Here is a 12,155-nt window from a genome sequence, read left to right on the forward strand (position 1 = left end):
TGATTCAGAGACATGACTGAGGTTGTTCATGTCAAGGACAGAAAGGAGGCCATTCATGAGTTAAAATACTCCCCTGATGGGGCGCACCTGGCTGTGGGCTCCAATGAGAACTCGGTGGATATTTATGGAGTTGTACAGCGCTACAAGAAAGTGGGAGAGTGCATTGGCTCTACCAGTTTCATAGCCCATATGGACTGGTCTGCAGACAGTAAATATTTGCAAACCAATGACGGAAGTGGAAAAAGACTCTTATACAAAATGCCAAGTAAGGATACTGCATTTTAAAAATGTATTTTCAGTTGAACATGTTGGGATTGGTCAGACAGGTGTATTATCTCTACAACACTCCTGGGGGTTGCACTGTGTAGATATGTAGAATATGTTCTGTCACATTGAATGCGTTGGAAGTCAGCACCGTAAGTTTTATTTGTTAGCTACTGATTCCATTCCAGCAAACCTGTATTGTGGATACCATTGCCTTGAGAAAGAAACTAATATTAGGGGTCGATTTGATCAACCTGTAGGGAAATAAATTTGACAAATGTTTTTTTTTTATAAAAAATACTTTGTGTATAAAAGACAATAATGTTAATACAATCATATAAACACTAGATACAAGCAAGCAAAGACGCGCAGGTCACAGCATGCCCTAATGTATACGTTTGTATCATAACGCAGATGTCTGTGGAATCAAATCAAAAAATTGACTGACGATTCAAACATTAAATATTATGAATATATTAGCATTTCCACCCCATTTCTTAAACTCTCTTCCAATCAGTATAGATCCACCCTGTTATCACACACCTTCAACACACCTCCTGGTAAGGCGGGGAAACTCGCCCAAATCTATAAAATTCTATTCTATAGTGCGCCACATGTAAGCATTTTACAGACTATTTTAACCTAATCTGTTTAGTCCTTTGTTTGTTGTGTTCTGTTTTCACACTGTGTCTCCACTCCTCCACACATCTCGATTAGACACCTGCTAACTTTGGCTATCTGCCCAGATGCCAAGATACGAGAGACTGCAAACGTCTTGCTTAGCTAGTTACATTTGCGTTAAGCTGTATCAAAATGTGAAAGTAAAACTTTAACATAGAAGTAAAGAAACTTGTAATCAAATCCATAATTAATAGTTTATACAGAATATCATCTTCTACAACCTATATATACCCTGCTGTAAAATTCAGCTTACACAAGAGGGCAGAGATTGATTGACTCCCCCTGTCCCCCTTTAAACAGCTTTAAATAGTTCTGCCTTGCTGATCTGACATAATGCACTATTAACATTTTTTTTTTTTTTTAAATGTCCTCTCTGCCTGACAGGGCATTAAAGTGGGATGTCTTTTTTTTATAGTTGCTTGCAGCTTTTCAATATTCATTCTTAGCCCCTCTTTGATCGTTAGCCTATTGATTCCTCAGGTTTTCTGAAATCACTTTTCTTAACATGTTTCCTCTGTAATGATTTATTCAAAGCACTGTGTATTTCCTCCTCTATTTTGTTTAGGTGGTAAGGAGGTCACTAATAAAGAAGAGTTCAAACTGGTGCAGTGGTCCACCTGGACCTGCTCATTGGGTCCAGAAGTGAATGGAATATTGCCTAAATATTCGGATATTAATGATATTAATTCAGTAGATGCAAACTTTAAAAATCAAGTTTTAGTCACTGCCGATGATTATGGATCAGTAAAACTTTTTCGATATCCTTGTTTAAAGAAAGGTTTGTACTCTTTATTTTTGTTCTGTACCTTGTATTTAATATGTATTTAAAACTCACTCTACTAAAATATACAGAATACTAACAGACCTTTTTAGTACTGTGTAAACTATGTGACATGTTTTTCCCATCTGTCCTCAGGTGCAAAGTTTAAAAAATATTTAGGTCATTCAGCTCATATAACAAATGCCAGGTGGTCCCATGATTACCAGTGGGTTATTACTATTGGCGGAGTGGATCATTCTGTATTCCAGTGGAAGTTTATCCCAGAAAGAAAATCAAAAGATGCCCTTCATATAGCAATAGCACCTCAAGGTAGGTCATTTGACTTCTGCATTTTATATATATATAACACACACACACAGTACTGTGAAAAAGTTTTAGGCAGGTGTGAAAAAATGCTGTAAAGTAAGAATGCTTTCAAAAATAGACATGTTAATAGTTTATATTTATCAATTAACAAAATGCAAAGTGAGTGAACAGAAGAAAAATCTACATCAAATCAATATTTGGTGTGACCACCCTTTGCCTTCAAAACAGCATCAATTTTTCTAGGTACACTTGCACACAGTTTTTGAAGGAACTCGGCAGGTAGGTTGGCCCAAACATCTTGGAGAACTAACCACAGTTCTTCTGTGGATTTAGGCAGCCTCAGTTGCTTCTCTCTCTTCATGTAATCCCAGACAGACTCGATGATGTTGAGATCAGGGCTCTGTGGGGGCCATACCATCACTTCCAGGACTCCTTGTTCTTCTTTACGCTGAAGATAGTTCTTAATGACTTTCGCTGTATGTTTGGGGTCATTGTCATGCTGCAGAATAAATTTGGGGCCAATCAGATGCCTCCCTGATGGTATTGCATGATGGATAAGTATCTGCCTGTACTTCTCAGCATTGAGGAGACCATTAATTCTGACCAAATCCCCAACTCCATTTGCAGAAATGCAGCCCCAAACTTGCAAGGAACCTCCACCATGCTTCACTGTTGCCTGCAGACACTCATTCGTGTACCACTCTCCAGCCCTTCGGCAAACAAACTGCCTTCTGCTACAGCCAAATATTTCAAATTTTGACTCATCAGTCCAGAGCACCTGCTGCCATTTTTCTGCACCCCAGTTCCTGTGTTTTCGTGCATAGTTGAGTCGCTTGGCCTTGTTTCCACGTCGGAGGTATGGCTTTTTGGCCGCAAGTCTTCCATGAAGGCCACTTCTGACCAGACTTCTCCAGACAGTAGATGGGTGTACCAGGGTCCCACTGTTTTCTGCCAATTCTGAGCTGATGGCATTACTGGACATCTTCCGATTGCGAAGGGAAGTAAGCATGATGTGTCTTTCATCTGCTGCAGTAAGTTTCCTTGGCCGACCACTGCGTCTACGGTCCTCAACGTTGCCCGTTTCTTTGTGCTTCTTCAAAAGAGCTTGGACAGCACATCTGGAAACCCCTGTCTGCCTTGAAATTTCTGCCTGGGAGAGACCTTGCTGATGCAGTATAACTACCTTGTGTCTTGTTGCTGTGCTCAGTCTTGCCATGGTGTATGACTTTTGACAGTAAACTGTCTTCAGCAACCTCACCTTGTTAGCTGAGTTTGGCTGTTCCTCACCCAGTTTTATTCCTCCTACACAGCTGTTTCTGTTTCAGTTAATGATTGTGTTTCAACCTACATATTGAATTGATGATCATTAGCACCTGTTTGGTATAATTGTTTAATCATACACCTGACTATATGCCTACAAAATCCCTGACTTTGTGCAAGTGTACCTAGAAGAATTGATGCTGTTTTGAAGGCAAAGGGTGGTCACACCAAATATGGATTTGATTTAGATTTTTCTTCTGTTCACTCACTTTGCATTTTGTTAATTGATAAATATAATCAATTAACATGTCTATTTTTGAAAGCATTCTTATTTTACAGCATTTGTTCACACCTGCCTAAAACCCCTACTTCCACATTTCAAAAAAGGACCCGTGTGTGTCAAAACTGAAGATGTTAGAGCTGAACCCGAATTTATTCATAATTCATCTCATCATCAGTATTAATATAACCAGCCACCATCATGCCTATGGCTTCTTATAAACAAAGTCTAGTATTAAATCAAAAGTGGACTTTTAGTTTGCTGCAAGGTAAACCATTTTAAATGTTTTAAACCTACTCAATAATATATTTTTTATTTCAAATTACCCTCAGTGTTTTGTGTTCTGTCCATTAGCCTGGCCTGCCTGTATTTCCCAGTATAAGTAATGCGTTTTACCATTTACAACTGGAAGAGCTGCATGAAGAGCAGAACTTGTCTTTTGAGCTGTGTTTTAGCTGTAAGCAATGCCTCCCTCTGTGCCTACAGTTAATGTTGTTTAATGATATGTGAAGGCACATTCCTGATAAGGAAAGCATGTTGTGTTAAAAGGCCAGGAATACTGCTTTTGAAAAGCAACATCTAGTTATGAGAGTTAGCCATGCTCAGAACCCCTTGTGATTTAAAGACCGCATCTGTTTTTGCTTATTTTGGGTCAAACTGTATTGTTGCTCACTAGAGTAACAGCAATCCAAACAAAGGCATTATCAGAGCTAGTTTTATAAGAGCTTGATAAACTTCTATAGATTGTTTGTTTTTAAATTGCTTTTGGATTGTGATGATCTTTACAACCCAGACGTACCTCTCCCTTGTCAATTATGAAACCACTGTGAAACTCTTCAGGGTAGGTTTAGGGTATTACAGTTGGTTTAACGAAGCACTTTTGATTCAATCAAAAGCTTTTGATGGTACTTTTTTAAATTGCAGAAACCTTAACAGAATCCCACAGTGAGGAATCGGATTCGGATCAGTCAGATGTGCCAGAGATGGACTCAGAAATTGAGCAGGAAACCCAGCTCACTTATCGACGACAGGTTTGTGTCCTGCAGTTTCACTCTGCAGTTGCGGGAAGTTAAAATAATCAAGGTGTGCCGACCATAAAACAGGTATTCACAGCAATGAAGTCCACTATACAGCACGATATGTGTACAAAACGCTGGTGTGATTTCTTGTTCACATAAATAAAGAAAATAGAGTTCTGATCAGTACAGACTGTGGATTCTTTCAGATCAGTGTACTTAATTATAGACACACTGTGTTATGTTCAAGCATTAACTACACAAGTTGCCTTAGGGATGCATTGGGGGATAATCAACTGCATATGCATTTTTTTTTTATAAAGGTTTACAAAGAAGATCTACCTCAGCTTAAAGAGAAATGCAAAGAAAAACAGAGAGCATATGCAGCAAAGAAAAGGGTGAGCCCTCCGACAAGCAGCATTCGACTGCACTTCATCCACGGGTAAGCACAGTTCTGATAGCTGGTTGTCTGAGCTATTGAGGTCTGTGTCTTGGAAGGCACTCTTATCTGATTTTGCTGAAACTATTTATAGGTATTTTGTTGTGCAGTACTGTACTATTCTTCACGTGCGGCAATGCGTCGTTTATATTCTTGATGGGGGGATGCATGTGCTTCTTTTTATATAAAAAATGGTGCAACGTTTACACTGGAGGAAAAGATGCTCAAGATGTCTGGTGTTTCACAGTTGCTGTACAAAATGTCAGTGCGATATTGCAGATGGGCCGAGGGGTAATGATGGTTAGATACTAAGTAGGAGAGGCATCGCCTTTCCTGTTCCACTTTGAACTCGCCTGAAATCTGCACATCCTTTGAAAAAAGGCATGACCTTTTTAAGGGCAATGCATAGTACTGCCCCTGAAGCTAAACACAGTTGCCCTTTTGTATATGTTGTTCCCTGCTTAGTACCTTCAAGATGCTGGATATTGATAGGAAGGGATCAATTCCAATCTTGCATAATGCAATGTAATACAATACAATACAATACAATGCTATACTATATATTCTTCTTGTACCACCTTTCCTGTAGACAAGTATTTCAAGGTGATTAACAAATAGTTCTCTAGTGCAGAGCAAAGCTGCTGAAAAATAAATAAATAGAGGTTTTAGACTAGATATAGATCGCAGTGCAATGAAACTACCTCCTCAGGCACTGAATTATTTAATGCTCCGTGGCATGATACCTTCAGATCAGTCATAAAGACTGTGAGTGTTGGTGCATATGGTGCTCTTTGTCAAGGGTCTCTGTGTGTGAGTATTTTTGTATCTGTTCTGCACGGGATCAGGTACAGGGGTTATGACTGCAGGAGCAACCTCTTTTATACCCAGACTGGGGAGATTGTGTACCACGTGGCGGCAGTGGGAGTGGTGTACAATCGGCAGCAGAACACACAGCGCTTCTACCTGGGACACGATGATGACATTCTGTGTTTGGCCATTCACCCACTGAAGGACTATATTGCAACCGGCCAGGTAAAGCCGTGGAATGCTTTTGCACAGTTTTATTTTTCATTTTTGAAGGAGTGCTGTTAAAAAAAAAAAAAAAAAAGCCATTGTGTAACTCCATGGTCAGACAAATCCACTTTCCCTTTTTTCACCCAGAATCCATAAAGATTGCCCAGTGACATTAAATGTAAAGTACATTTAAATGCTGATGGCTGCGTTATATATTGTTTTTTATTAGTATTTCTCTTTTCTAGGTGGGACGCGATTCCTCCATTCATATATGGGACTCTGAGATGCTGAAAACCTTGTCAATATTAAAAGGGCACCACCAGTATGGAGTGTGTGCTCTTGATTTCTCAGGTATTACACACAAAGCTGTACAACTACAAATACATTTCCTCGTTAAGAAGATTTAATGGTTTAATAAAACTGCTAAAGTTAAAGAAGTCGCTTCGCTTCCTAATATAAGGCCTATTTTGTTTTTTAATGATGGAATCGGGTGGGGAGGTGGGAATGACATACTGTTAAATCAAACAGTACAGTTCTCCTGGAGGGGGGGTCTCCTTTATTTAATCTGGTTCATGTCTATTGCTGGATGGTTCCTATTTCTAGAATCCTAAAAAGAAAAACAAACACAATACAGTCCCTAATGGCTTCACTTGTGCCTGAGACATGGTTGCAATCCTTCTACCACTGCCAAGAGAGCTTTTAATTAGTCTGGCCAACAGTCACAATGTGCTTTGTTTGTAAAATGCACTAGGGAGCTGTGTGTGGCTGTCAGGGAAGGATGAAGGTATATTAAATTGTTTTGTTATTCAATAAAGTACAGGCACTCCGCAGGAGAAATCATTCTGAGCCAAGATATTATTATTATTATTATTATTATTATTAATTTTAATGTACGCTTTAAAGAGTAGAATATGCATTCTTGATGCAATTGTAATACATGCTTATGTGGTACACCTCTGCATTGAATTGGAGTAGGTAGGTATTAATTTCTGCACTCACAGCTAAACCTGATCCAGATGGCACTTGAACTGCCCTGTGCAGCTCTGTCCACACCACGAATGGTCAGTAGCTTTGTGTGTTCACTTGCATAGAAATCCCTGGGATCTCTTACAAAACCATGTGGTTTTAGATAGTATTGTCAGCTATTAATAAACCAAAAGTGATGCATTACAAATGTTGAACCAAGGGATTCTGATTTCAATGGAGAGATATGAATAATGCTTCTGAAATACTGGCTGAAAACACATAAATGTGTAATGAAAAGAAGCGAACACAGGAAAACAGAGGGTGATAGTAACATTCAGTCCACTTCACTGGGAAAAAATAGAATATTCATGATTTTTTTTGGGGGGGCTTATTGGTTGATCTCATTTCCATTTTTTTATTAGCGGATGGTAAGTGCGTGGCTTCAGTGGGACTCGATGACAATCACACTATTGTTCTGTGGGACTGGAAAAAAGGAGAAAAACTGTCAGCAATCAGGTAGGTCCAGAAATCCGAGCTGCATGTGGGGCTCATTGTTATCCAAAAGCCTATTAAAATAACACTGCACTTCAAGGTTACATTTCTGATGGATTTATTAGCTGTAATTCCTTTAAGAGAGTCATTGTAAATCATCTTGCTACTCATGTCCGTTCCTCAACGCACTGGAAGAAAATACCGATTATAGATTAAGGTAGAAATGGGCTTCAATTATAATATTTTAAATATTAAGTACTGAGCCACTATTACCTAGACGCCAGTTGAAATCTTGCTGTGTCTTACCTTCCCAAACGTGATTAATTATAGAGGGGATCCCTTCTGGTTTGGAAATCGTTTTTCTTCCAGGACGACGACCGCTTAACCCTGTCACAGCAGCAATAAAAAAAGGAGATTGATCTTCTACTCATTCTCCTTCTCCTCTGCTCGCTCTTGATTTTTTTTTTTTTTTTTTTTTTTTTTGATTACCGTTTTCAGATTGCGTTTTATTTGCAGTCTGTTTCTGCAAGTTGTTTCCTGCTCCAGTGAATTGTTTACAATCCATTTAATGGTCTTCCAGTTTTAATTATGAAGTGTTTTTAAAATATAAATAAAAAACAAACAAGAAAAAGGCTGACAGTGTAATCTGCTTTGCATTCACCAGTCTGCTGAAGCAGTCAGTGCTAAACTAATCTGACAGAGCCTGCCTTGTACAATGACATTCTAAAACCCATTGCTGTAGTTTAGGTTCATCTCGGGGGACACACAAAGGCCAAAGGCTGGCTTACCTAAACACCTCCATTAAAGAGCTGCAATTCACTATGTTAATGTAACAGTATTCAGCTTTCATTCGACTTTATGATGCAAAATGTGTTAATTCTATAGGGTGATGCAAAACTTTTGGCCAGAGCTGTATGTATATATATTGTAAACAGATTAGCCGTAGATCAGGTTCATGCCTCTTTAAGAATGTGACCCAGAGATAAAACTGATTTTTAATGCACTTGCGCGCACTTTTATTCACAATATAAATCAAAAACAAACAAACACCTAGCTCTCATTGAGCACTAACTAAACATATGCAGGTCCCTGACTGAACACGCAGGGCAGCTAAGCTATTTACCTGACATATAACATGAAAATAAACACCAACAGATTTTATAAAAACCAAACGTAGGGTTTTTTTTTTTTTTTTTTTTCACACAGACCTTTACGACCTGCCGTTGGGCAAGGTCGTTCCACATCAGCAGCCCTGAGCAAACTGGCTGCTTTCCTTAAATACCCTGCACCTGGCTCTAATTTACAAGTGATAGTCAGGTGCAGGGGATGATTAACAATAAAACAATTAACACAATGAACACATTTAAACAAGCAAATTAAACAAAAGCAATTAAATCAAACAAAATGTGCATTTTCACATGTTTTTAGGCAGGGAGGAATCTGATCCTCCCCCTGCCACCTTATATATATATATATATATATATATATATATATATATATTTATATATATATATGTATATATATTCACATTCGTTTGTATTAGCAAAGATAAAATCTTTGTCATCAAGATGAATCCATACATGCCTGAGAAGCTCATTACAGTAGGAATAAAGCATATCAAATTCTGGCACAAAGCAGGTATGGCTGAAATAAAGACTGATATTTTACAGGTACCCAGGGATTCAAATGTAATTTCACATGAACTATGAACTAAAATAATAACATATCTAAAGTAAATAATACTCACTCCATGATGCATTCCCTACTTATTCATGTGGAATTGCACATGAAGCAACTGTTAGCCTTTTCATGTGTACGCTGTCAATAGTGCGCTTGAAAAGTGCACTGAAAGCGAGTGCTCTCTTTGCCGCTGCAGGTGGAGGTCTTGTTGGGAGGAAAGGAAACATGGGGAAGACTGAAACAATGATGTGTGCTGTGTACGGCTGGACAGAGGAGATGGTCTTCTCAGGAACCTCAACTGGGGACATATGCATCTGGAGAGACATGTGTCTGATTAAAACCATCAAGGCGCATGATGGGCCTGTCTTCAGCATGCACGCCTTGGAGAAAGTAAGAGCAACTTGTTTTGCAGAGTTATTTATATCCAACATTATGGACGCATTATTCAATCTATGAGACTATATAATGATCAGAATTATAAGTCCTACAAACTGAAGCTTAATTTATGTTTGTCGATATAGTCTCAAAAGCAGTGTTTTTAACCTGTTAGGCTTAACTGTTTTGCTGCAGGTTTTATATATATATTGTTTGTTTTTTTTGCTGTCCAATTTCTGTCAGAGTGAGATCTGCTGTTTTTTTTCTCCTGGGATGCTTCAGCTGTAGTCTTTTGTTCCTCGTCATTGTGATTCTGTCATCCTGTCCTGATGAGCTGTTGACTGTTAAACCCTGACTAGCTCTGTGCTTCATTAGGGCTGTCGACTGTTAAACCCTGATTTGCTCTGTGTGTTTCATTAGGGGTTTGTGACAGGAGGGAAGGACGGAGTTGTGGCTCTCTGGGACGACACCTTTGAGCGTTGCATCAAAACCTACGCTGTCAAGCGAGCTGTGCTTGCACCTGGCTCCAAAGGTACAAGACTGGACTTTTCATCTGTTTTTCTTGCAATTGCATACTGTATCCATGGTGTGAAGATGTTGGAAAAAATGTGTTCAGTTATCTTTAAGAAGAGTTGGAGGATTTGGACACTTTAATAGAATCACAATTTCTTGGCTTAGATTTGTCATGCCCTAATAGCTTGTAGCGCAAGGTGGAGGTTACTGGACAAAACACTCTCGACTAGCTATGGCCATTGTGTATCTGTATATCCTTACACAGCTCTGCCTCTGTATCCTTGCATGAATAATGGCCATAGCTAGTCGAGAGTGTTTTGTCCAATGACAGACTTAATTTCTATTATTAAAAGCTTAATGTTTAAAATCTATTCTTTTTGAAAACCTGTAGGTCTGTTGCTGGAAGACAACCCTTCTATCCGTGCCATATCATTAGGTCATGGTCATATTTTAGTGGGTACAAAGAACGGAGAAATCCTAGAGGTTGATAAAAGTGGACCAATAACCCTACTGGTTCAGGTAAGGTGCAGTTATGTATTTAGAAGATTTTTTAAATTTATTTTTTCTACTTTTTTCAGGAAGATATTTGTATAGCTGACAAGCTTCAGCTGTTTTCTAGGTACTGACATGCTTCTTTGTAATTACAAAGTAAAACCAACCAAACAAATCATAAGAATTCTGGTGTCTTGTGTTATCGTGCACGTCTGCAACTCTTAAAAATAGTTCCAGTTATCATTACTGTGTTTGCGTTGTAATTTAAGCCCATTACTTATACTGTATTTATTTATTTTTTTTAAATGTTCTTCTGAAACATTTCTACAGGGTCACATGGAGGGGGAAGTGTGGGGCCTGGCCACTCATCCTCATTTACCGATCTGTGCCACTGTCAGTGATGATAAAACCCTTCGTATATGGGACCTCTCCCCAAGCCACTGCATGCTAGCTGTTCGAAAGCTCAAGAAGGGTAAGTGAGATTCCTAGACAAGTGTTGCTCTTCCAGTTGTTCTGTGCAACTGGATGAAGTTTAGTGAACAGGACCTGAAATTACTTAAATTTATTTGCAACAAGACATATTCATAAAACATTCATTCAAGCCCCGAGCCCAGTCCAGTAGATGAAATGGTGAGCTACAACTTGATGAATAGTGTCCTTTTCTGGAGAGCGAAGATGCAATGTAAGTAATATTTGTCGATTGTGTTTCAGGGGGCCGGTGCTGTTGCTTCTCGCCCGATGGGAAGGCTCTGGCTGTTGGACTCAATGATGGAAGTTTTCTCATAGTAAACGCAGAAACACTTGAAGATCTCGTCTCTTTTCACCACAGAAAGGATGTCATTTCAGACATTCGGTTTTCTCCAGGTTGGTGCTTGCAGAATTATGTGCACTGGAGCATTGTCTATTAAGCAGCAGTGTGAAAAGAAGCTGGTTTTTGTACGATTATTGTTAATGCCTCATTCTGCTGAGGAAGACTGTAAGCACACAGAGGCTAATTGACTTAAGCACTTGACTTAACTGAGTGCATGTTTATTTAGACTTGATGTTTGTGTAATGGGTGGGAGGTAGATACCAGAAATGATTGATGAGGATCACATGGTAATATGGCAAACATATTTTCTCTAATGTGAACTACAATGCAAAACAGAAATGTTGATTAATGTAAAAAAAACAAAAAACAAAAAAGAACCATCAGGTTTGTGAGCTGTTGATGTTCTTGGTGCAGAAAACAATCTGTAAAATAGAAATATGAATGTCCTCATTAGGGGCATGCATTGCAATGAGGAACACGGTTTAGCATTCATTTCTAAATGAAGGGATCTGTTCATTGTTAGGTGCTGGTAAATACCTTGCCGTGGCCTCCTGTGACGGCTTTGTGGATATTTACAACGTAATGAGCAGCAAGCAGGTCGGAGTCTGTAAAGGGTCACAGAGCTACATAACTCACCTGGACTGGGACAAGAGAGGTATGGGCATCAACACACATATGCCTTTGTGAACAGCATGCTGCAAGCATATGTAGCAACAGAGGCCGTGAATATTGAAAAACTAAACAGCTTGCAAATGCTGTGGGTGGCTCAGGCCTTCCATTCTGTA

General features: G+C 39.0%; 1 protein-coding gene across 1 annotated transcript; it reads left to right on the forward strand.

Moving 5' to 3' along the window:
* The first annotated feature begins 12 nt into the window (after positions 1-12).
* Positions 13-12,057, forward strand: LOC121309275 (echinoderm microtubule-associated protein-like 5). Its single transcript, XM_041242151.1, has 15 exons — positions 13-208; positions 1,511-1,723; positions 1,862-2,035; positions 4,497-4,603; positions 4,912-5,030; positions 5,873-6,059; positions 6,287-6,392; positions 7,430-7,523; positions 9,043-9,137; positions 9,376-9,569; positions 9,975-10,086; positions 10,459-10,586; positions 10,890-11,031; positions 11,271-11,423; positions 11,894-12,057. Exons 1-15 carry the CDS (start codon positions 13-15, stop codon positions 12,055-12,057), a joined length of 2,184 nt encoding a protein of 727 aa, XP_041098085.1.
* Positions 12,058-12,155: the final 98 nt, after the last annotated feature.

The sequence above is a fragment of the Polyodon spathula genome, unplaced genomic scaffold (genome assembly GCF_017654505.1).
Source record: "Polyodon spathula isolate WHYD16114869_AA unplaced genomic scaffold, ASM1765450v1 scaffolds_1095, whole genome shotgun sequence".
In the NCBI taxonomy this organism is placed as follows: domain Eukaryota; kingdom Metazoa; phylum Chordata; class Actinopteri; order Acipenseriformes; family Polyodontidae; genus Polyodon; species Polyodon spathula.